Source organism: Lithobates pipiens, unplaced genomic scaffold, assembly GCF_037356315.1.
Source record: "Lithobates pipiens isolate NorthernLeopardFrog02 unplaced genomic scaffold, aLitPip1_a1.2 Scaffold_13, whole genome shotgun sequence".
In the NCBI taxonomy this organism is placed as follows: Eukaryota; Metazoa; Chordata; class Amphibia; order Anura; family Ranidae; genus Lithobates; species Lithobates pipiens.
This window is the reverse complement of record NW_027507718.1, coordinates 38,515,155-38,541,955: the sequence shown is the minus strand read 5'-3', so window position 1 is coordinate 38,541,955 and position 26,801 is coordinate 38,515,155. Positions and strand designations below refer to the sequence as shown.

At 40.2% G+C, this 26,801-nt stretch overlaps 1 protein-coding gene across 4 annotated transcripts in view; it reads left to right on the top strand.

Annotated features, from left to right (window-relative positions):
• The window catches only part of RFX3 (regulatory factor X3), a 456,270-nt gene that overhangs the window by 216,825 nt on the left and 212,644 nt on the right, over positions 1 to 26,801 (top strand). For all 4 annotated transcript variants that reach the window (XM_077475023.1, XM_077475024.1, XM_077475022.1 and 1 more), the window contains one exon: positions 17,907 to 18,031. In XM_077475023.1, coding sequence (XP_077331149.1) covers positions 17,907 to 18,031 — 125 coding nt within the window. The remainder of the gene's footprint in view (positions 1 to 17,906; positions 18,032 to 26,801) is intronic.

Below are 26,801 nucleotides of genomic sequence, written 5' to 3'. Positions count from 1 at the left end.
GATAGGAGACAGGCAGCAGACCACTGTGCTGTGTATTATCGGATCTATTCTTGAGCGAGGAAGGAGCAGGCGGGGCTGTAAGCTCCACTACTGCTCTGGCCCCTCCCCATGCCATGCTGCCTGTATGTTGGGGATGCCACAGGGTAGGAGCTGCCAGTGACAGTGGGAGCAGTAGAAAGCTGTATTCAGAGCCTACGGACGGTGAGCCGAGCTCAGCTGGTCAGCAGAACCAGGTAGGTGCTGCCTTCTCCCCATAGACTGTTCCTAAACCCTGACTTGGCTGTGGTGTTGCTCTAAATAGAAAGCAAGGGTCACAGTGGCACTAGAACACATGTCAACACTGCTTTATGCTGTTAGTCCTGGTTCACATCTATGAGGGTTTGTGTGGGCACAGCAGCCCCCCTCTGTACACTGCCCTACATCCTTCTGTCTTCTGTACACTGCCCTACAACATAGTGACTTTAGTACACTGCCCTATAACCTTCTGACCTCTGTACACTGCCCTATAACCTACTGACCTTACACTGCCCTATAACCTACTGACCTCTGTGCACTGCCCTACATCCTACTGACCTCTGTACATTGCCCTACAACCTACTGACCTTACACTGCCCTATAACCTACTGACCTCTGTGCACTGCCCTACATCCTACTGACCTCTGTACATTGCCCTACAACCAACTGACCTCTGTACACTGCCCTACAACCTACTGACCTCCGTACACTGCCCTACCCCCCACTGTCCCCCGTACACTGCCCTACATCCTACTGACCTGCATACACTGCTCTACATACTGCTGACCTCTGTACACTGCCCTACAACGTATTGACCTCTGTATACTACCCTACATCCTACTGACCTCCATACACTGCCCTAAATCCTACTGACCTCCGTACACTGCCCTACATCCTACTGACCTCCATACACTGCTCTACATACTAATGACTGCCGTACACTGCCCTACACTTTACTGACATCCATACATGGCCCTACATACTACTGACCTCTGTACACTTCTCTACAACATACTGACCTCCGCACACTGCACTACAACCTAGGGTTGTACGCAGTGCTATGCCACACCCACAGTTGAATGCCCCACCCCTAATTAAAATAATACTACTACTGGCAAAAATTGTGTCCCTAAAATTTTTTGGAGAATGTTGGCAACTATGCATTTGAGCAAGAGACAGACATTCTAGGTACAAAGATAAAATATCTTGGGCGCCATGAAAAGTGCACTGAAATAGCATGGTGTGGCAAATTGTGGGTGTGGCCAAATTGTGTTAACAGTGGGAAGGGCTTAAAGAAATATAGTTAAATATAGCCTGATCCACTGCTGCTATGGGTCAAAAGAGAGTTCAGGGGTCAGGTTAGGAGAAAGTAACTCACAAATTGTGCCGGGTGTGCACCACACCTGGTGTCTGACTTCATCGCCTTCCCACTTTTGTTGTTTCACAGTCTTCCCCAGCATCATCCCTGGGAGTCAGGCAATGTAGGGCAGACAATGTAGTGCTCAAGACTCAATCAAAAATCGAGTGGCTTGCGCATGCACAGAATCACGGATCAATGCACAGGCTGATCTAGTGATGCAGGGTGACTTGAGTTGGAGCCTGGGCACTGCAATGTTTACGCTGGACTACTCCTGGGGATGCTGCCAGGTACAGACCCTTCACAACAGGGACTGTCCCCAAGAAATGGGAATGAATGGTAACTTTACAATAAGCTGGGCAGCTTGGCTTGAAGATTTTTTTTCCTTTCTTTTTTATTTATTTATTTATTTATTTATAATTTCTTTATTTTTCTTTTTATATCAGGAGAAAAATGAACAATCCAACTGTATGTTACATTCCATTTCTGCACATACAGCCAGACAAGAAATGAAAAAAACAAACAAAAAACAACAACATAATAACTTGTTACATTCCATGGCTTGAAGATTTATGCCCTGCCCAGACTTTTATCTTTTTTTATTCCAAGTAACTAGTTGCATATTCCTGATCCTTTTCTTGTTCTAAATCCTGTTTGTTCATCATGTTCATATCTACATCATACTGTGTGGATTGCAGACAGAGTGAGAATGTACTAAAAGCAATGTTATTTTCGCTTGGGTTGGCAGTGGCAGGTCTTAAAGCAGAGTTCCGCCCATTTAAAAGTCAGCAGCTACAAAAAGTGTAGCTGCTGACTTTTAATAACCAGACACTCACCTGTCCCACGGTCTAGTGATGCGGGTGCACGAATTCCCACTCCTCCTCTCCGAGGCGCCGACATTCTAACTGTGGGTGCCCGGCTGTTGCTTCACAGCCGGGCACGCACTGCGCATGTGCAAGCCTGTGACCTGTAAATGGTCAGGCAATCTTTTGGAACCTGTGACGTGTCCCAGAAGATTGCAGGGAGGGAGGGGGGAGAGGTGAACTTCTTTCCAGTGCCGCGGAGCCTGGGGAGGAAGTGGGAGCTTGGTGCCTTTAAAAACTGGGTATCCACTCCCTCCCCCCAAAAAAAATGACATGCCAAATGTTGCATGTTAGGGGCTCACCATCACTTAAAGCGGAAGTTTCATTTTTGTGTGGAACTCCTCTTTAAAGCACAGAGAAACGCAGATGATGCAGGTGGTTATGTCTACAAAGTTGCTTGTTGTCCTTGGGCATGTTAAAAAAACTGAAGTATTTTTAATAGGGCTGTTACTGATTAAAATGTTCGACTAATCTTTTTTTATTTTTTATTGATTAATCGACTAATTTGATTAATTATAACACACATACAGATCCAACTAATTTTAGCTGATCTCCTTGCATTTTAACTCTGCATTAGTCAGTGGTAAATGTGGTATACACTATATACAATCCCCCGACCCTAGTTAGTTTCCACAATCCATGACTTAACTTTGCAGTTCACACAAATACGTTTTAAATTCTAACTGTAGCACTGATGTAAGTAATGTTTTATATTAAACTTTAAGAAAAATTTAGATAGTTAGTTTAACTTTAATTATAAAACTTATCTAGTATATTGACTGTCAGTCACTTTATAGTAGGCAAGTATTGACTGTCAGTCATTTTATAGTAGGCAAGTAGGCATCACTTTAGCCCAGGGATTCTCAAACTACGGCCCTCCAGCTGTTGCAAAACTACACATCCCATGAGGCATTGTAAAACTCTGACATTCACAGACATGACTAGGCATGATGGGAATGTAGTTCCTGAACAACTGGACGGCCATAGTTTAAAGACCCATGCTTTAGCCAGTCACGCAGACATACCAGAGTGTTTACATTTTGTTTTGTTTTTTACAACAATGTTAAAAATGGAGTCTATCAAATTTGCCTACACTTAGCTGACTGAATGATCCCAGTTAACCACATCCATATTTACCATCACGGTCTAGGCTGTCCAGTGACGTCACAGACATTGACATCACCGGACTCCCCTTTCCCTTCGTTAGCAGATGGAGGCACTTAGGGAAGGGTGGAGGAGTCCCGTGATGTTGATGTCCGTGACGTCACAAGATCTCTGACGGAACTCCCTGAAGACCCAGAAGCTGCCGGAGAGGTGAATACCCATCAAAAGAATTTTGATCGATCAAAAAGAACGATTAATTGAGGAATTAATCTTTAATTTTACCAGCCCTAATTTTTAAGTTACACATTCTTTTGAGTTTTTTTCTTTTTTTGCTAGTCCTAAACTGCTGAAAGGTGATTTTGGATTACGGCATTGCCACTGTTTGCTCTCAAATAAGCCAAATTATGTACAATAAACTCTTGTTGCACACATAATAAAATGCTGGTGAATATCCCCTGAAATGCAGAAGGATTTGCAGAAGTTCTGTGTGTTCGTCTACCTCCCAGTCTTTGGGAAGCCGTTGGCTTCTCCCCCACCCTCGAGTTTGGACTGAAGAAAAGGTCTTAAGCTGAAATCTAATTACTTCAAGAAGGTTTGCTAATCTCCTGCAAAGCTGAAAGTCAAATGATAAAATAGCTGGGAACCAGACTTACATTTTTTTTGTTGAATTTTAGACATTTTAATTATGAGTCTTGATATTTTGATTACTGAGCTGCTTGTGAAACAAAGGCTTTGTTTTATATTGCACAGAATAGCAATACTTGTTATTCCCAAGTATGAGATACTATGTGCAGATGCACTAGGTATAGTAGATGGTGAAAGTGTTATACTGCGCTGTCTTATTAAACCAGCAAACAGACAGTTGCAAAAATTGTAAAGTAAAGATAAAAGTGCAGAGCTAAAAACACATCTCTAAATTAACTGTGAGACAATGTTGTAAATCTCACAATCAATAATGAGAAATATATGAAACCTTAATTAAATATGTTCACAGTGATAATACATCAATATTGAATAATAAATGAACAAATAAATGTGAAGTCCATAAGTTGCAGAAACCCAATGTGTAGTGAGTCCAAAAAAATGAATAAATGAAAACAAATGTTCACAGCCTCTTCATGACCCCGAAAGTGAATACAATTGGTGATGAAAATTTACAAGTAGATAATCCGCCACCAATTGGATGAAGGCTTACCAGAATGTTTGAACCCAAAAGGGCGTACGGCCAGTGAGTCAAACAGGCTTGTCATGATGTGCATCAAAGATGGGGGCATCAAATCAGGCGACCAATAGTAAATGAATCTGGTATTCTCACAAGTCTTCAAATGGCTCTCAAGAGTAGTAACCTCCAAGGTGGATGTTCATGGAGCGAGATGTATAGGTTCTCCCATGCATTCATATATATAGTTGAAAAGGAGAACAAAATGCCACATAGCATGATTACATAAAAACTATTGAGTATTTAAAGTTAAAAAAACTCACATTTGAGAAGATAAACAGCTCTTTTGGTACATGTTTAATGGCAGCAGTTGGGCCCCGTCCCCATGCATTTTATCTAACTAGACATCATCTGGGGTGCTAACCCACTGCAGCCATTGCATTGATATACAAAGATGCAGACCCGTGGTGTGTCATTAAATGTGGAAGTGTGATTTCTCAGTCACGTCCTGTAACAAGATGGCGGCGGGGCATGCATTGCAAGCTTTGCTATGAGAGATAGATCACTTTCTGTCCTACCCGGAAGACTATGAACATGCGCTTCACACCTCGCTCTAAAGAGAGAATCGTAGACGCGGCACTGACATCATCCATTTATTGTTGACAATATGAGCCAGGCCTTGTTTTCAGATGTCGTTTTCAGATGGCTAGAGACAATATAAGCCAAACCTCATTTTCAGATGCCGAGAACGAAGATCAAACCTCATTCTAAATTCACACCAATCACTCTGAGACTGATCACCAATAACAAGCAGTTGGTAACCCACAAAGTAACCCACCCTCAGTAACAAAGGAGGGCTGGTCAAAGGTGTAATCTCACATTTAAAAATTACAAGATCAAACCTATATCGGCAACGTCATAAAATAGAGGCCATTAAGCGTATGAAATATTAGTCACATGCTAACTAAACATTAGAATAGTAAAAATTACATAAAAATTATTAAAAAATTCAATAAAAATAAAAGATTTAAAAAAAATCTTTAAGGAATGAAAAATTGAATATTTGGCTTATTTAAAAAAAATTGTTTTATGACGGTCCAGGGGACTTACACTCAACTGGTGTCAAGAATTCGTGGATATCCATAAATCATGTACAATAGCAAGGATAGTGAAAATTGATATCAAGGTGAAATAAGTAAAAACCTAGAATTCCTGATTGAATGGTTGATTTACACCTTGTTGATAGAGGTGTTAATGGCCCACTCAACGTTCAAACCGAATGAGCAGTGGGACTGCTACTCGTAGATCCAGAAGGTCTCAAGACGTGAGATCCCTCTGGTCATGCCCCCCCTCCAAGGGGGAGTGTATCTATCAATAACTAAAAACTCTTTCCCTTTAGAATCTCAATTATGGTACTGTCTATACTGTCTAGGTACACTGTGCTTGGGGTCTCTACTCCTAATTAAAGCAATATGTTCGTTGACTCTCATTGTGAATGTTCGAATTGTTCATCCGACACCACACGAATAGTTCGATAATGTATCCACTCTGAGAATGTTTACAATTAAAACAATGGCAGACTGCTTCAATCCCCAACTGGTGGGGTATGCACGTTTACAAGGAGGCGACATTGGCAGTGGCTATGATGTAGTCACCTTGTACATCTAAACCTTCCAGTAGTCTAATGGTGTCCCAGGTGTCCTTCTGTGAAGTGACAGAATCTATGCCGCTCATGATGGGGCTTCCTGGAGGATGTACTGGGTCCTTATGAATTTTGGGGAGGTAATACATTGTCGGGGTTCTAGGTGCTAATGGTACTAAAAATGCTCTTTCCTTTTTATTTAAAATGTTTCGGTCATACCCTTTAGTAATGAGATTCAGTAGCTCCTTTTTGAAAGAGGAGTTAGAATTGTTGGGTAGCTCCTTATATGTAACCTGTATCATGATAAAGATCCTATACATTTCTTTCTCGCAGTTAATTTTATCTAGTCCTACAATACCACTACCCTTGTCTGCGGGGTGAATAACCAAGTCCTTCCTCTCGCATAAAGGAATAATTGAGCCCCGCATTTGGCAAAGAATGGTGGTAAATCCATTATGAGGGCAGTTTAGCCAAATCCTTAAGGGCCAAAACCTTAAAGATATTAACAGCCGGAGCCACCAGGATGGGTTTATGGTGGGAGATGCCTAATTGTTTTTTTTTTGTTTTTTTTGGGAGTCGTTGCCTATTAGCTGCTGAGGTTGGCATGTTTTTCCGCCTGGCTATGTTTTTTCCGATTGTGTAATTCATTAAAAGGAATCTATGTGTTTACCATTTTCAGTTATGTATATGAATAAAAGCATGTCATTTTAAAGTATAACTAAAGCCAAAATTTGTTTTGTTTCGGATTAGTGGAGAGAGGACAGAACACCTGTCAGGTTAAAATTGCTGTCTTAGCCCCCATTAGGGATTCAAACTCTCTATTTGTCCTGGTGACTGATATTAGAGGCAAAGAAAATTGTGGTTTGTCATCAGAACAGGAATAGAAGACAAAACGTCCAATGGGAACATTAGTTATGGGCTCAACTAGGGACTCCCTTGCGTTGTAGTGGTTTCTTCTCACTTCCTGTTTTGGCTATCAGACAAATCTGAAAAACAAAAACTAACCGGTTTCAACCCTCCCTCACTCACCTCAACCAAAAATAATGAACAAAGAGTAATTCAAACTCATTACTTACAAAATCTGAAATTAAAGGCAAAGTTCACCTCTTGGAGCATGTTACACATTACACCCATAGTTAGGGTGTATGCTCTATCAATCACCAATCATTTAACCACTTGACCACTGGGCACTGAAACACCCTTAATAACCAGACCAATTTTCAGCTTTCGGTGCTCTCACATTTTGAAAGACAATTACTCAGTCATGCAACACTGTACCCATATTAAATTTTTGTCCTTTTTTCACACAAATAGAGCTTTCTTTTGGTGGTATTTAATCACCGCTGGGTTTTTTATTTTTTGTGCTATAAAAGAAAAAAGACAGAAAATTCAGTAAAAAAAAAATGAATTTTTCTTCGTTTCTGTTATAAAATTTAGCAGATTTTTCTTCATAAATTTTGGCCAAAATTTATACTACTGCATATCTTTGGTAAAAATAAGTACAAATTGGTGGATATTGTTTGGTCTTTGTGAAAGTTATAGAGTCCACAAGCTATGGTGCCAATATCTGAAAATTTATCATACCTGAAGTACTGACGGCCTATCTCATTTCTTGAGACCCTAACATGCCAGCAAAATAAAAATACCCCCAAAATGTCCCCTTTTTGGAAAGTAGACATTCCAAGGCATTTAGTAAGAGGCATGATGAGTTTTTTGAAGTTGTAATTTTTTCCCACAATTCTTTGCAAAATCAATTTTTTTTTTCCTTTTTTTCCCCCCACAAAATTGTCATAATATCAGTTTATTTCTCACACACAGCATAGGCATACCCCAAATTACACCCCAAAACACATTCTGCTATTACTCCCGAGTATGGCGATACCACATGTGTGCGACTTTTACACAGCGTGGCCACATACAGAGGCCCAACATGCAGGAAGCACCATCAGGCGTTCTGGAGCACCCAGGACAATTCAAAAATTTCTCTCCTACATGTAAAAATCATCATTTATTTGCTAGAAAATTACATAGAACCCCAAAACATTATATATGTTTTTTTTAGCAAAGACCCTAGAGAATACAATGGTGGTTGTTGCAACTTTTTATCTTGCATGGTATTTGCGCAGCAATTTTTTAAACGCGTTTTTTTGGGGAAAAAAACTTTTGTGCTTAAAAAAACAAACAGTAAAGTTAGCCCAATGTTTTTGCATAATGTGAAAGATGAAGTTACGCCGAGTAAATAGATACCTAACATGTCACTCTTCAAAATTGCACACGCTCGTGGAATGGCGCCCAATGTCGCTACTTAAAAATCCCCATAGGCGACGCTTTACATTTTTTTACTGGTTACATATTTTGAGTTACAGAGGAGGTCTAGGGCTAGAATTATTGCTCTAGCTCTAACATTCGCAGTGATACCTCACGTGTGGTTTGAACACTGTTTTCATATGTGGGCGGGACTTACGTATGCGTTCGCTTCTGCATGCGAGCACAGAGGCGCTTTAAATTATTTTATTTTTTTATTGTTCATTTTAGTTTATTTACTTTAGTTTGACATTTTTTTCCCCAAAAATACATTTTTTGATCACTTTTATTCCTATTACAAGGAATGTAAACATCCCTTGTAATAGGAATATGGCATGACAGGTCCTCTTTACAGTGAGATATGGGGTCAATAAGACCCCACATCTCACCTCTAGGCTGGGAAGCCTGAAATAAAAAAATAAAAAAAGAGATTCTGGCTTTGATTGTATTGGCGAGTCGGTAGAAGCACTGGAGGGTGGCGGGGGGGCGTTTCCTCTCACCTCCTGTAAGAACGATCAAGCAGCGGAACAGCCACTATGATGGTTCTTATGGTGTAGGAAATCCCCGGCTGAAAAAGCTGATATCTGAATGATGCCTGTAGCTACACCCATCATTCAGATATCCCCGCACAAAGTGAAGGACATCATATGACGGCTGGCTGGGTATTGCGGGATATCACCGACTATGGCTGGGTATTGCAGGGTATCACCGACTATGGCTGGGTATTGCAGGGTATCACCGACTATGGCTGGGTATTGCAGGGTATCACCGACTATGGCTGGGTATTGCAGAATATCACCGACTATGGCTGGGTATTGCAGGGTATCACAGACTTTGGCTGGGTATTGCAGAGTATGGCTGGGTATTGCAGGGTATCTTCGAGTATGGATGGGTATCTCCAAGTATGGCTGGGTATTGCAGGATATCTCCGAGTATGGCTGGATATGGCAATTTATGGCAGGGTATTGGCAGGGTATTGGCAGAGTATTGCAGAGTATTGGTAGTGTATTGCAGAGTATTGGCATTGCAGAGTATTGGCGGGCATTGCAGAGTATTGGCGGGTATTGCAGAGTATTGGCAGGTATTGCAGAGTATTGCCAGGTATTGCAGAGTATTGCCAGGTATTGCAGAGTATTGGCATTGCAGAGTATTGGTGGGCATTGCAGAGTATTGGCAGGGTATTGCAGAGTATTGGCAGGTATTGCAGAGTATTGTCAGGTATTGCAGAGTATTGGCAGGGTTTTGCAGGGTATTGGCAGGGGAGTGAGGGGTTAATTTTCGATGAGCAACACTGTGGGCACTGCAGATGCAACCCACAGCGCTGCTGACACTGATCTCTTCCCCCTCCACTGTACTGATCGGTACAGAGAGGGGAGGGAGGTTTGTTTACAAGTGATCACTCTGTCATTTGATCTGCGGACCCGGCGGTCACGGATGCTCTCGAGTGCGCGCCCTGGGGGGCACCCGAGAGCGGAATTCTGGGAGGACGTTATATAACGGCCTCTCAGAGTTAAGCAACCGGCCTGTAGACGTTATTCGGCTATGGGGCAGTGGTTAAGTGGTTAATTTGCATGCTAGAGAGATGCCTTTAGGCTGAATGTGGTGTTACGGAACTGTACGATTTTCACAGACAAAAACGACACTATATTTTGGCACCAATTTTGAATGTGCAGTTTAGTGTTTACCTTTTGTCTTCAGCTTGGCTTAAAAAGACTAGCATCTGTAGCTTGCCTAAAATATGGAACAGCAAAAATGTAAAAGTCATACACAATTAACCTACAGAAACTATATTATTCCAAATTTACAGGCAACAAAGATTCTGGCATTTAACAGTAGAATGACTTTCTTAAGCTGAGTTTGTAGTGAAGTTAAAGTACTCTGTACAGCTTGAGTCCATGATCCTGGGTCCTCCCCAGAGATAAAACAACTGATTAGAAGAACAGTGTAGGTTAGGTACATGTTGGTCCCAAAAGTTGCTAGCACTTAACAAATAATGTTGGAGCCTGGCAAAGCATCAGAAAGGAGGAACCCCAGTCTTTGGTAATGTCTGGCCTCCAGACTTTAGGCAGTCATTGCCAGTAAAGAATTCTCAACAACATATTAAAAATGAACATTTTATTTATGATTATATTCATTTGTCCAATTACATTTAAGCCCCTGAAAATGGGGGACTGTGTATAAAAATGGTTGCAGTTCCTAAAATTTGTACTTGATATTTATGTTCAACTCCTTGAATTAAAACGGAAAGTCCGCACTTCAAATTAATTAATTGTTTTGTTTTAATTTTATTCTGGTGGCATACCGAGCCAAAAGTATGAAAATGATGCATGTCTCCAATATATATGGCCCTAACTGTGTGCTTGTATGTATATGTATATATATATATATATATATATATATATATATATATATTTTTTTTTTTTTTATATTTTTTTTATTATTCTATTGTTGCTATTGTAGCCATCCTACGAAGAATTGCACAGCATTACTGGCTCCTATTCAGTCTTGGTTAGCTAAATGTTTCATGCATTGCCTACATTAAACTGTGTAACCCGGTGACAAGATAAATGAAGCAGTAGCTGTCATTTAAATCTCATGAGAGTATTTCTAGTCATGGGCATGAATATCTAAACATTTAATCCATTTCTCTTTATTCAAAGTGAATACATTGAATATGTTTTCCTTAATGTTAAAGAGGGCAATAACATATGGATTTAGGTGTGTGTGTGGAGGATTAAATCTTGGTATTGGACTCAGATCGTCAAAATAACAACAATAAAGACACACGTACACGCACAATACATTGTTTAATGGCCTTAAACCTCTGCAATATTTATTATGAAGTAACCCAATACATAAAAACATAATTAACCATTCTTGCATAAAACTTAAAGTGGAATTAACCGATTCCCGACCGCCTCACGCAGATATACTGCAGCAGAAGAGCACGTACAGGCAGATTAATGTTAACGTACAGGCAGATTAACTTTAAGAGGGCGGCTCGCAGGCGCACGCGCGACGGGAGCTCCATGACCACTATTGCGGGTCCTGTGGACCTGATGTCCGCTGGGATATCCGTGATCGTCTCACGGTGAGTAACTAATGTAAACAAGCATCTCCCCGTTCTGTCTAGTGACACTGTCACTGATCAGCTCTACCTGTAATCGGGAGCGCTGATCAGTGATGTTTCACACACAGCCACCCCCCCCCCCCCCCCACAGTTAGAATCACTCCCTAGGACACACTTAACCCCTACAGCGCCACCTAGGGGTTAACCCCTTCACTGCCAGTGACATTTTTACAGTAATCAATGCAATTTTTTAGTATTGATCGCTGTATTAATGCCAATGGTCCCAAAATTGTCCGATGTGCCCACCATAATGTCGCAGTCACGATACAAATTGCTGATCGCCACCATTACTAGTAAAAAAAAAAATGATCAATAAAAATGCCATACAAATATCCCCTATCCTCGTATCGGCCTAAACTGAGGGAGAAAAAAGTTTTTTTAGATATTTTTGGGGGATATTTATTATAGCAAAAAGTAAAAAATAATGCGTTTTTTTTCCAAAATGTATGCTATTCTTTTTGTTTATAGCACAAAAAGTAAAAACCACAGAGGTGATCAAATACCACCAAAATAAAGCTCTACTTGTGGGAAAAAAATGGATGTCAATTTTCTTTGGGAGCCATGTCGCACAACTGTGCAATTGTCAGTTAAAGCGACGCAGTGCCAAATCGCAAAAAGTGCTCTGGTCAGGAAGGGGATACATTCTTCCAGGGCTGAAGTGGCAAAACTTTTTTTTTTTTTTTTTTAGTTCTGGATAGAGTGGAGAGGAATTAGAACACCTGACAATTTTTATTTCCAGATTTTGAGATTTTGGTCCATATTGATAGCATCACACAGTTGCTGCAGATTTGTCGGCTGCACATTCATGATTGCAAATCTCCCATTCCACCACATCCCAAAGGTGCTCTATTGGATTGAGATCCATGCTCTCATGTTGTTTACGTTAAATTCTGAGTCTACCATCTGAATTTTGCAGCTGAAATCAAGACTCATCAGGCCAGGCAATGTTTTTCGCACCCGGTGGGGTCTTCTGCTGCTATAGCCCATCTGCTTCAAGGTTCAATGTGTTGTGTATTCAGAGATGCTATTCTGTATACCTTACCTATACCATACCTGCATATTTGGTTTACCATTTATTGTTAAATTTACTTTGGTGCAGTGATAGGATCAACTGTGTAGTGGGGTTTTGATTTTAGATCCTGAGGAGGTTTTAATACCTTTGTTGTAACTAATTGTTTTTTTGAATTATGCCACATACACGAGGTCGGAATTCCGGCCAGAAAAAGACAGATGAGAGCTTTTCATCAGAAAATGCGACCGTGTGTATGCTCCATCGGAATTTAGCTGTCCGAATTACCGCCAGCCAAAAATTGATAGCATGTTCTCAATTTTCCAGACGAAAAAACTTTCTATCGAAAATTCCGATCGTGTGTATGCAATTCTGACACACCAAAAATCACACATGCTCAGATTCAACTACGAGACGGAAGCTATTGGCTACTGGCTATTGAACTTACTTTTTATAGTCCCGTCATACGTGTTGTAAGCCACCGCGTTCTAAACAATCGGAATTTGGTGTGACCCTGTGTAGGCAAGACAGCTTGAGCGGAATTCCGTCAGGAAAATCATCAGAGCTTTTTCCGACGAGAATTCTGATCGTGTGACATCACTGTTGCCTTTATATCATCTCGAACCAGTCTGCCCATTCTCCTCTGACATCAACAATGCACTTACATACACACAACTGCTCACTGGATATTTAGTAGCTATATGTAGAGCAACAGTTTTTGAAATACTCAGACCAGGCCATCTGGCACCGACAACCATGCCACGTTCAAAGTCATTTAAATCCCTTTTCTTTACCATTCTGATGCTCGATTCTAACTTCAGCAAGTCTTCTTCACCACGTCTAGATGCCTAAATGCATTGAGTTGCTGCCATGTAATTGGCTGACTAGCAATTTACCAAGCAATTGAACAGGTGTATCTAATAAAGTGGCCGGTGAGTGTTTGTGCTCACTGCGCACTCCTAACACAAAGGCCGAGCTGTTAGAGACAGCTCTCAGTCTGGGCTAAAGACTGGTAGCTGGTGGGGCTGACTTCCAATCATGTGACCACTGCCACAGTGGTCACATGATTGCTGATCATTCCCACCCCCCAGACATTCTAAACTGTTTAAATGGACACCGGGGTGGGTGGAAATGAGTAAGCCTCTCTCCACTACATCAACTACGCAACAACAACTGGATTTGCCACCACATTCTCATTCACTGAATGGGAAGGATAAACGGTTGAAAAAAGTGCATTTGACAATTTATTACATAGCTGTCTGTAAGCATTTTCAACAGTGTCTATCCCGCCAATCTTACTTCGGTATGTGTGGCAGCGGTTCTAGTGGCCATAAAGAGATTAGTTCTGGAACAAAATGCGCACAATGCAGGCCAAACAGTCTCTTAACATTAATGCCAGAATGAAAACTAGATCCACTCGCCATGTTAAATGTGTCTGCTGTATCAATTTTAATGTAAATGTCTTATGTCTGAATGACAATTAAGTTGCTTTTTATATGTAAACTAAGCTGCAATTGCAATAATGTTCTAATTATTTGTTGGTATTATGAAAAGTGTGGATTAGGACATCGGTCACCATAACAAGCGATGAGTTGTTAGCCTAATAAATGTTAGATTACCTAATAGTCCAGGAGCTGTATAAAAGGAATTCCTCAGTGCACTTGAAAAGAAGAATCTAGACAGAGTTTAAAGTGCTGCCTTTCTATGCATTGTAAGCTAAAAATCAAACATATGTAGCGGGATGAAGCTCGAAGAAGAAAGGCGCTAAAGATTTTTAGGACAAAAAGCTTGGACACATGAAATGTGTATCTCTTTTTTTTAATTTGAAGTGAGCACATGTTTGTAGCTGTGTTTGATACAATAATTGATTAGGTCAAATAATTAAACCAATTTGCCTAGCATGTAAATTATAGATGTCAGCAGGAACCCCCACTGTTAGTTTAAGTGTATTAAATAATCTTCAGGACACTTAACAAAGACATGCCCAGAACCTACAAGAACGAGTGTTTGTTCTAAACAGAGTTTGCCCCTCAAAAGGTTTTGCTTGTGAAGTTAAAAAAAAAATGCTAATCTTGACTCATTGAGCAGCTGGGTTTTGCAATAGTCTTTCCTTCTTCTAGGGGGTTAATTAGCCTCCTTTTAAACTGTGGTCTATTTAGCCGTAGATCTTGCATGATTCAGTCAGGGCTGGCGGTACAAAAGCGGAACCATTAACAGGCGGGTGTGTCCAACTGCTTAATTAGCCAGAATAAAAAGGTCTTTTGTCATACAAGCATCTGTTGTTCGTGACACACCTGACAGCCACATTAGGCAAGGATGGCTAGACAGAAATTTTGCACATATTTCCTTCAATAAATGTGCCACTCATTTACATAAGGACTGCATTGTGGACAATCTGCAAATGTAACTATCTTATCAGGCTGGATTATTTTATCTACTCAACAAAGATTGCATGGGATCAGCACACACAGCCGTTGTATCCATGCCAGCAGCCTAAACAAGACATGACCGTTCTATATCGAAACAAAACTTTTATTTCAAAGTGTAGTTTCAGTGGTTCATCATTGGCAGACTCAAAATCTGGGAAATCAACCAAAATACGTTGTGTATATGCTTAAACATGCCCATTAGGTCTGAATGGCTGGCTTTGGCAAAGGGGCTATTTGTCCCTGAACATGCTTTAGCATTCTAATTGTACCTCGGTGAGGCCTGCCTGCAGAGTTGATCACTTATAAAGTACATCCAGGAGAATATTTAACTAGAGTGGATGACAATTTTACTCCCAAGACTCATCAAGAGCTAAATCTTTGTTAATATTGTTTGGAATCAGTGTTCTCTATAAACATGATGTAATTATTCCAGCAATTCTGCAGTAAAACAAACTTGCCGCCTTACATTAAAGCAGAGCTCCGGGCTCCTTCAGAAAAAAGAAAAAGTTAGCTACAAATACTGTAGCTAATGACTTTTAATATTAGGACACTTACCTGTCCTCACCGGAGCTGATTTTTCAATTGGCTCTCGGGTGCTGCTGCAATCATCTGGCGTAAGGCCAGTTCCCTACTGCCCGTTCGTGAACCATGCTGCACTTTGTGTATTGCCCGGAGGCAGGGAAGGGGGGGGGGCGCAAGCTCCCGGCTGAGTCCGCGGCGATCTCAATCAGATGTGAGAGCGGGTACCTGTCAAAACCAGGTACCCGCTCTCTCCTCCCCTCTTCGAAAGGTGCTAAATGTGGCAGCGAGGGGGGGTAGGCAGATAAGCAGAGGTTCCCCTTTTGGGTGGAGCTCCGCTTTAAAGCATTACTCTAGGCATTTTAGATCCTCCAACTGTCAAAAGCTAGGTGTTTTGCATTTGAAAAAAAAAAATAAAACATTTAGTTAATACCTTTTGGGCTGGTGATGCCAACATAGCCTCCTCCATCATTGGCATATTTTCGGGACTGACCAGGCTGTGTGTAATGACCTGTGAGCACTGCTCATTACTGGAGTACTTTAATCCAAATGCAGTACTGCATGATAACAGGCTGGGCTCAGAGGAAATGGACAGAGTGATGAATGTAGTTCTGCTTTGAAAAAGAGTGTGACAAGGATAAATGCAGATTAGCAATATTTTTTCTTATTTAGAAGGAAAGAGAATCTAAAAAGCTAAATCTAAAAACTATATTTTTTCCATAACATTCAGGATAAATAAATAAAAGTTGCTGGAACTTCCTAAAAGCAGATGATTTTAAGAATTAAATGATTTGTTAATCCATACCTCACTGTAAAACGTTGGCCCTTCTTTAAAGTGGGCATCAACTTACTTGTACGATTTTTAACTATAGTTAAGCCTTTAATTAAGGATTACCTACAGGTACAGTAAATATCTCCTAAACGTGCACCGTTTAGGAGATATTTCATTTAGATGCAGTTGGTGACGGTGCATGTTCTCAGAAGGAACAGCATACCTGTGGCGTTCCTTCAGAGCCATGCCGTAAACAGCAACTCTGCCTAATGCGCAGGAGTGACATCATCGCCAGCTCGGCCAGTCAGATAGCCGAAGCCTGCAAACCCAGGAAGAGGACCAGGAGAAGATGGAAGCTCCTCCCGCAGTCACAGTGCACGGTTTACATTTTAAAAAATTGCTGCAGTACTTAATTATCAATACATCTGCAGGTTTTCTCTTATCCTCCTTGCAAAGTCCCACAAATACATATAAATCCTGGCAGTGATATCCATCTACTGCAGCTTCCTGCAATGGTGTGGCAACAATTCTGCACTGCTCCTGAATTCATATAATATACCTGTAGCTTGTTAATGACAGCACTGCCTCTGCTGCTGAAACTCTCCTACTGTGAGCAGCAGTGTCTGAAAGGGGGAGCACATGAAACACAAATGGAGAATTTTGCTCATTCAGTGGGAAACAAAGGAATGTTTTTTTTTTTCTTTAACTTTCTAAGCTTGTACATCACATAATACCTGGATTTGGGACTTGTTTGAACTGTCATGAACTAGCCTTTAGATGTAGTTTAGGTATTTTTTTCAAGTCTGTCTGGAGATCTTTAAAAAAAATAAAAAAAGAATTATGGTCACCAGTGATATTTTCCAACACAGCTGACTTCCTTTTAATATAATCTCATAATAAAAAATGCCAACTGTCACTTTCAAGCCACCTTTAGGCTCTATTCACACTTGTGCGACTTGTCATTTGACCTGGGACATCCACGTCGCATAACTTTGGACATCCAAGTCGCATGTCATGTGACTTTGGACATCCAAGTCGCATTCTTTTCAGTGGCAATTCTGTGTGACTTAAAAAAGGTGCCTGCACTACTTTGGTGCAACTTTTGACATAGATCCATTGAGTATAAGGTCCGATCAAAGTTATATATATATATACACACTATCATTTAGTCTTTTACTCACTTTGACAAGTGTTTAAAACCTTAAAAAAAAGCTTTTATTGGTAGATTACTGTAAGCCATTCTTGTCCGTAGTCAATGCAGATCTGTTGCCTAATGTAGCATGGGGGATTTTGGAAAATTATTCTATTTTGATTTCTGTGAGCTGAAACTTTGCCTTACTTTCTGTTGGGAACTCGGTAAAATATAACTGTTAAAAAATTATAGTTCAAAATCACCACCAGCTTTAGAAGTAAAATGAATGTTTAGCCCATAGATTCTGAATATTTAGTTTGGTGTTTATTTCCTAAATTGTACATTTACGGCTACAATTTAAGTTGTTAGAAAGTGTGCTGTCTCTGATTATACTTTGACTTTTTCAGTTAGTTCCATATGTGTAACATGTTAAAATGCACATTTTAACCAAAAGGTTTTATTTATTTGCAGAACCTACCATGCAGACGTCCGAGACAGTGTCGGACACAGGTTCGACGGTGACGTTACAGACATCTGTAGCAGGTCAGGCAGCAGTGCCTACCCAGGTTGTGCAACAAGTGCCAGTTCAACAACAAGTAAGTGGGCATTGCTTATCCAAACAAATTACCAAATTTTCAATGGGAGTAAAAGCTGTTGTAAAGCATGTTTTCTATCTGATTGCATTTATACAATATTCAAATAGCAAAGCTTGTACATATTATATGTAAACCTGGAATATCTCATGTAACAACTTTTTGAGTAAATGTGATATTGTTGCAAGGTAAACATTCTAAAATGCGTATATACAGTATTTATACAGTATTTACCGAATATTTTCTGGCTTATCTTAAAGAGAAATGAAGATCGGCAACAGCAAATTGTATACTAAAATCAAATTAGTGATATATACTGATTGGTTCCTATGGATTTTTGCCTTAAGGAATAATGTTTAAGGCATATTATGGGCAAACCAAATTATGGAAAAGGCACAAATTAAACACATTTTGCAGAGAAACAGCAGCTGATGAGCAAAATCATAGTTATTAGATATATCGTACTATTTTTATTGTGCTCACAAGTAGGCATAGGCACCTTTTTAGACTACATAATACAAATTATAATATAGTACACGTTAAAATTGTAAAATGTGGGCTGGTTTTTGATGGGGTCATCTTAAATTATTTTCTGCGATGTTGTAATTTTTGACCAATTTACTTAGCAAATTAAGCTGCATAACATTATCTGGTTCCCGAAAAGCGCACGCCGATGTACGTCAGCAGAATGGCACGGCTGGGCAAATGGGTATACCTGTACATCCCTTTAAATTTGCCCCACTGCTATTGTGTGCACGCAACCACCATCGCGTGCCGACCAGGACCTCCATGAGTCAGGTTGCGGGTCCCGTGGACTCGATCACCACGGGGATACTCGTGATCGTCTCACGAGGAGGAAGAACGGGGAGATGCTAATGTAAACAAGCATCTCCCCATTCTGCCTAGTGACAGTGTCACTGATCTTTGCTCCCTGTGATTGGGAGCAGAGATCAGTGACGTGTCACAGATAGCCATGCCCCCACAGTTAGAAACACTCCCCATGAAACACTTAACCCTTACCCTGCTCCCTAGTGGTTAACCCCTTCACTGCTAGTGTCATTTACAGAGGAATCAGTGCATTTGTATAGCACTGATTGCTGTATAAATGACAATGGCCCCAAAAATGTGTCAAAAATGTCCGATGTGTCCGCCATAATGTCGCAGTCATGATAAAAAATCTCTGATCGCCACCATTACTTTTAAAAAAAATATTAATAAAAATGCCATAAAACTATCCCCTATTTTGTAAACGCTATAACTTTTGCGAAAACCAATCAATAAACGCTTATTACAATTTTTTTTTACCAAAAATCTGTAGAAGAATACGTATCAGCTTAAACTGAGGAAAACATTTTTTTTGTATATTTTTGGGGGGTATTTATTATAGCAAAATGTAAAAAATAATGCGTTTTTTTCAAAATGTATGCTCTTTTTTTGTTTATAGCGCAAAAAATAAAAATGGCAAGGGTGATCAAATACCACCAAAAGAAAGCTCTATTTGTGGGAAAAAAAGGGCGTCAATTTTGTTTAGGAGCCATGTTGCATGACCGCGCAATTGTCAGTTAAAGGGTCGCAGTGCCAAATCGCAAAATGTGCTCTGGTCAGGAAAGGGGTAAAATCTTCCAGGGCTGAAGCGGTTATCAATCAATATCATACCAAGATGTATCAAGTGTAAGGCTAGCCATAGATGACTTGTTTTATTTAAAAAATTCAATGGCTTCCCCCAGCCACAGAAACTAGGTGGATGGAGGAATCCCGCCCCTCGTCGTGCTTTTTTATTCTGACAGCGGGGACTCCTCTCTAAATGGCTGCACTCGATCAAGTAGAATGTTCCAACAAGCACATTTGACAGGAGTCAAATGTTAGACTGACTTCTGTCTTGTAAAAGTCGCCACAAATAGATTGTAATTCAGCTGGTCCCTGCTGAACCAGTCAAATCTTAGTCCAACCAATGGCCAGTTTAACAGAAAATGGATGAACAACTACAGGCATAACAACTACATCTACCAAGTCAGATCAATATTGTATCCATCCAGCTTCAACTTTGGTCAGTTGTAAATACCACACATAACCTGTAAATGTTCTTATCAGTCTCTTCAGGCATAATTACAAGGTTGCATCTATGTGCATCGTTGGCCAGGCTATGGACATTTATGTATTTACATATAAAAAAAAGAAAAGCAGTAAATGGGCTTTCAACAGGCCCTCACTAACCTATTTAGCTCCAGGTACTGTGGTGCATTTTAGAATAAGTTCACAGTAGAAGTATCAGTTATTCTTTCAGCAGCCTACCTCAATATGTTCCCCTATCCCAGAGCACCTGCTCTGTGCTTATTTTAGAGCTGGGGTTCTAAAATTTTTACCTTGGAGGAACCCTTGGCAAAAAGATTGAGATCTCTGAGAACCCCTGAAATAATGTTCAGATCTACAGCTGATAGAACATTGAAGTGATCAGATAGCATTAAATAATGGAATAAATATTACCTATATAATGTGAACAATGCATTTTTTTTTTTTTTGCAAATGCACAATTCTGGGTCCAACTTGAAGCAGACATTGCATGGGGAGCAGCAGGGCACATTACAGGAGAGAGGGGCAGCAGGGCAAGTTACAGCAGTGGAGCAGTGCAGAAATAGAAGAAACATCCCAAAGGACACTACAGAAACAGAATGCTTGGTAGACGCGTTTCACATATATCAGGTGCACTTAATCATTGCAGGTAATGATTAAGCACACCTGATGTGTGTGGAATGCGCCTACTATGCATTTCTTCTATTTCTCTTGCACACGGAGGCGAGCACCCACTGGATCCATCAGGCTTCTCTTTCTCACCTGGAGCAGCAAGTTCTCCTTGTTCAGTTTAGTGAAGCAGTGCAGCTGTGAGCTGCACCAATATTTAGAAGTTTGCACATAGTTGGTTTCGCTAAAGACTTTTATCTGTTTCACGTTACAAGAGACTTTGATGCATATATATATATATATATATATATATATATATATATATATATATATATATATATGAATTAGGACTGCAACTAACGATTATTTTAATAATAGATTAGTTGGCCGATTTAATGCAAAATCAAACAGTAGAGGATTGTACTCCCAAACATGGGACTTAGATCGCATGTACAGCATGGCATGTATAACCAGGTTGGCTCCCAAGAACAAGTGGTGATGGTATGAGAAGTCACCCTTTCCTTGTCTAGTCAAGCTGTGTCTGCTGTAGGGCACGTTCACGGTCCAGCCGGCGCTTCGTGACGTCACTTGCGGCCGGTGAGGAAAGACAAGGTGAGTGAGATTTCTCCACTTTAGCTAACAAAAAAAGGTTGCCAAGACTACATGTTTCGGAGGCGTGGCCTCCTTCAAGTCACGCCCTTACCACCTCTACCCTGTCTTTATATGAACCATCCAGCCCCTCCCCCAGGACAGCCAGTACCGTTCGACTGACCAGGAGCACGGAGTTCACAACAGGAAACACATTCAAAGAGGGGAGGGCCTGATATTTAGCAACAACGGCCTAAGAAAGTTTTGAACAGCTGTATATGCATTGATTATGTTTTCTTTAATATAAATAGAAATAGTGTTTACCTATACTATTTAAAATATAAAATGTGATATATTAAAATGATATATATGGATATATATATATATTATATATATATATCTATCTATATCTATCTATCTATATCTATATATATATAGATATATATATATATATATCTATGTATATAGATAGATAGATAGATATAGATGCAAAAAGAAGTCGCAAAAAATGCAGTGGCCATTTAGCACTCGATCTGAGTGTCCAATGAGAGATGATCTCATATGTAAACATATGAGATCAGCTCTCATTGCTTGCTCTCTCTCCTCACACAGAGGCAGCGGAAAAAAAAAGGGAAAATAAAGTGCCCACAGTACCTATCAGTGCCATCTGTCCCCAGTGCCACCTGTCAGTGACATCTGTCCCCAGTGCCACCTGTCACGTGCCATCTGTCATCAGTGTCACATGTCATCAGTGCCACGTATTAGTGCCATCTGTCGTCAGTGCTACATATTAGTGTCATCTGTCATCAGTGCCACATATTAGTGCCATCTGTCATCAGTGTCGGGTATTAGTGCCATCTTTCATCAATGTCACGTGTCAGTGCCACATATTAGTACCATCTATCATCAGTGTCACGTGTCATCAGTGCCACGTATCAGTGCCATCAGTGCCACGTCAGTGTCGCGTGTCATTGTCCCGGTGCTCCAGGGCCTTCAGAAGTGTAATAGGTAGTCAAGAAGATGTGTAATTTATGCTCCTAGAACACCTGATGGTACTCCCCGCATTTTGGGCCTCTTTAAGTAGCTAGGCTGTGAAAAAGTCCCACACATGTGGTATTGTAATACTCAGGAGGAATAGCAGAATGTATTTTGGGGCGTCATTTATGGTATACACATGCCATGTGAGAGAAATAACCTATTACAATGACAATTTTGTGGAAAAAAAATCTTCATTTTGCAAAGAATTGTGGGAAAAAATTACAACATCAAAAACCTCACCATGCATCTTACTAAATACATTGGAATGTCAACTTTCGAAAAAGGGTAATTTGGGGGGTATTTGTACTTTCCTGGCTTGTTAGGGTTGCAAGAAATGACATAGGCCACCAGTACATCAGGTGGGATCAATTTTTTATGATTTGCACCACAGCTTGTAGACTTTCTAACTTTCACAAAGACCAACTAATATCCACTAATTTTGGTTATTTTTTATGTGTTTTTTTTTTCAAAATTTTCGGTCTTTTTTAATTTATAGCGCACAAAATAAAAAAACCCAGAGGTGATCAAATACCACCAAAAGCAATCTCTATTTGTATGAAAAAAAAAGGACAAAAAAGCCCAGTTGTCAAGTGGTTAAAGTAGTACTGAAAGCTGTGACTTTTTTTTTTTTCATGGATATGATCATGTTAAATATAGTGCACAATACTGGTAAAAGTTTACTTTAAATGTAATTGTAATGCCTTATATTACCACCAGTCTATTAGCCGCCACCTTCTCTGGGTTCAGATGCTGATCTTCCCTTTAAATTAAAGTCGTTTAAAAAAAATAAAATAACAAACATGTTATACTTACCTGCTCTCTGTAATGGTTTTGCCCAGAGCAGCCCTGATTCTCCTCTTCTGGGGTCCCCCACCGACGCTTCTGGCTCCTCCTGCCTTCAGAGTGCCCCAATAGCAAGCTGCAAAGTATAGTTAAGAGTGTCCCTATAGCAAGGTAAAAAAAACTGCCTTTAGAACCACTTCCTGCCAGGACTACATGTCCCATGAGGCATTGCTCCTCTCACATTCACAAGTTCTCAGGTGTTCTGACATGTATGGGCCGTGTACTGAGCTGTATGTGTACTGCACTGTAATACCTGATATTTAAATAAATAATGCATTCTGTATGCTGACCAACTAATCGGCTGGGCGATTAATCGATTATGAAAATAGTAATCGATTAGTTCTCGATTAATCGATTAGTTGTTTCGGCCCTAGTATGAATTGCTCTTATACATGATATTTATTATGCCTTTGTATGCATTTTTTGTATGGTTTGCTTCAGGAGCAAAAAAAATGCAGCCATGCAGGTGGCCCAAAGGAGGCTGGCCCGTCCTGGAGGGTATGGGAACTCCTCACACAGACCAGAGCACCAATAAAGGTCTAATTAAAAAATAAGGAATTTAATTAGAAAATTGTATTTAGCCATAATGATTAATCATATAATTGGTAGATAACGGTAGTCACCCATACCAAAAAACGTGGCTAGGTCAGGGGGACTCAAAAAGTCCAATAAGATGAATCTCTATAGAAAGTTATGAAATCTAGAAGGAAACATATATAGATAAATAAATAATTAACCCATAATGTCATAATTAGTAAATTGCAAAGAGGGGATCAGTGATCACCCGGGTCTCAGTGACTCGGTGATCACGGCGCGCGCAGGGAGTGTGCACAGGGGAGGCCGTCGTATGACGGCCTCCTGGTAATTCAGATCTGTGCTGTGGCCATCATTCTGCCATAGTGCAGATGTCAAGTGGTTAAAAACAAGTGAAAATGTCAAACAACTTTCTTTCATTCAGCAAATGTACGAAAATTTCTGATCTGAATATTCTCGCCTAAAAATTGATGCGCGTGGCCAGCATAAGGCTCAGTGCACACCAATGCAGTTTGCTTTTCATCTGTTTCTGCAGTGCTTTTTGCTGTGCTTTTTGACTTTTGTGTATGTAATTTTGCTATGATTTGCGTTTTTGCATTTTTTTTGTCCAATTTGTTGTTGGGCAGGTTAAAAAACACAAATTGCTGCAAAGATGCATTACATGCTTTTCTGTGGCTTCTCCATTGAAGTATATTGAACCAAAAAAGCACCATTTTGCGTTAAAAAAAAGTCCCTGGCCCTTTCCAAATATTCAGCGGCTGAAAAAAGCATAGATGTGAACGTGTCTCATAGGAAACCATGTAAATGAACTGTAGTGCATTTCCACAAAAAGCACCAAAAAACACATAGGCGTGAACCAGGTCTAAGACATTTAGTAACATAATAGGGTATAAAAATTAAATGAGCCCTTTATAGTACAAAAAAAGCAGATAATCACTACTGTAAGGGGTTATTTCTTTACTGTAGCCTCGCATATGTGTATATGTACAATAAAGCCCCTGAAGAAGCGGTAGACTTCATCCGCGAAACATGTAGAACAAGCAATACATAGATGGTAGTACTATTATAAGATGTCACATTTGTGTGACTGTAGAGCCAATGTTTCTTGATTATCATGTCTGGTTTTAACTATATTTGTATTTTTATACATATTTTTGTTATAAAATTTATAATACTTTTATCTGTGACTGATATCTTCAGTTGTCATACGGCACCATTAAAGTCCACCCCAAGCCTCCTTTTCCTGCTTTCCTGCATACTGAAGTGTCAGCAAAGTATGTATGCAATCTACCTGTCAGCTGCCTTTGATTAATAGATAGAAGGTGGTAGAATCTTGGTTTGGTTCAGAAATCCTGTATTGTACATTAGAATGTGAAAGGCTACCAAGTCACTGCTGGGTATAAGGCCAGATTTACCCCGGTGTGCTGCGGTTTAGGAGGAACTTGATTTTATGCAAGAGGTCAATTGGATCGCACCTAAAACAGCATGTAAAATGTGTATACAATCTTGCTGCACCCAAACCACAGTGCACCAATGTGAACTTGGCCTAAAGCTGCTGATAGCAAGCACTTTAGTGTCTCCAGCTACAAAGTTTAGTGATGGCCTATTTAAAGCTCATTTGCTGCTTGTTAAAAATATGTAAATACTTGAATGTCCATAGCCTGACCTTAGCTTTACTTCAGGAAGCTTCTGTGGCAGTCTTTCCACATAGCAGGTTCTTCGGAGTAAAATGCATGTTTCTTCAAGGCCCTCTCTCCGCATAGAAAGTTATCCAGGTTTCTCTTTCCTTTTCCCCTTTCTTTTCCCCTTTCCTTTCCTCCCTTTCCTTTCCCCTTTCTCTTTCTCTCTTTAATTCAGTTATTTTTTTATTTATTTTTTTGGAAAATAGTTTTTATTGTTTTTCTCTAAGCAAAAAAAAAAAAAAAAGAAAGAAACGGTATAGATACAGAGCCTCTGGGCATACCCCAGCCCAAAACAAAAACAAACAAAAAAAAAAGCGTAACAAGGAAACCTAACTAGAACTTGCATAACAGCAACAACATAAATCTTAACATCCCCAAACTTGCTGCTTAAATAATGATGGAAGATGCTCAATCACACTTAACAGTATGGGTGTCGGGAAAAAATCACTTGCCAACAACCGCCTAAGCATTTACACATATACGCTGTGTCAATCCCCCTACGTGCGTCGGGCCTGTACTGTGTGGCCACATTGTCATATCTGTAGGATATGTGGACTCTTACTTCCACCTGCATAGGACTCATTAGGGTAGATTAGTGTCAGGGTCTTACTGTGGAGTCACAGTGGTATCAGATTCTAACCATATATCCCATACCTTGTTAATTTTTTTCAGGCAGCCCCTGTATATATAGGTTTCTTTATACAGCGGGATGATCGAATTGACCAGTGACTTCCACATATTGAGAGTAGGTGCAGAAGAGGCTCTCCATCTGAGTACAATGCTCTTCCAAGCTTAAAACAGAAGCAAACTGAGCAACGTGCGAACAGCTCTAGATGGGATCAGGGCATCTACCAGCCCTAAAATACAGACATCTGCCATCTGGGGTATAGGGACAGTAGTCAAGCTGGTGATAAAAGTGAGAACATTGGTCCAAAAGACCTGCAATAAGGGTCAGGACCAAATCATGTGTAAATAATTGGCAAAGCCAGTTTGGCAATGCCAACAGCACGGTGGGCAATCAGGGTAGATTTTATGTAATCGCTATGGTGTATAATGAAATTTGTGAATGATTAGACAGTCTCTAGAGGATATGAGGTGAGAGAAGGAAATCTCCAACAAATCCTTCCACTCTTCCGAGTCCAGCTTAGACAGCTCCACCACCCAGAAGGAATAGAGGCCTTCCAGTCCATGATGTACACAGTTGGCTGTAATGCCCTGTAAATGGACTATAAAGGCTTTTTAAGAGCATCATCCTGAAGTAGTAATTCCATATCCGACTGGTACAAAAGCAAAGGAGATGTCACAAATTGTGTAGCAAAAGCATGCCGGAGCTGGGGAAACTTCAAGAAATGGGAGTTAGGTAGATCAAATGTATTTTTAATTTGGTCAAATGTTTCAAGTGTGCCACC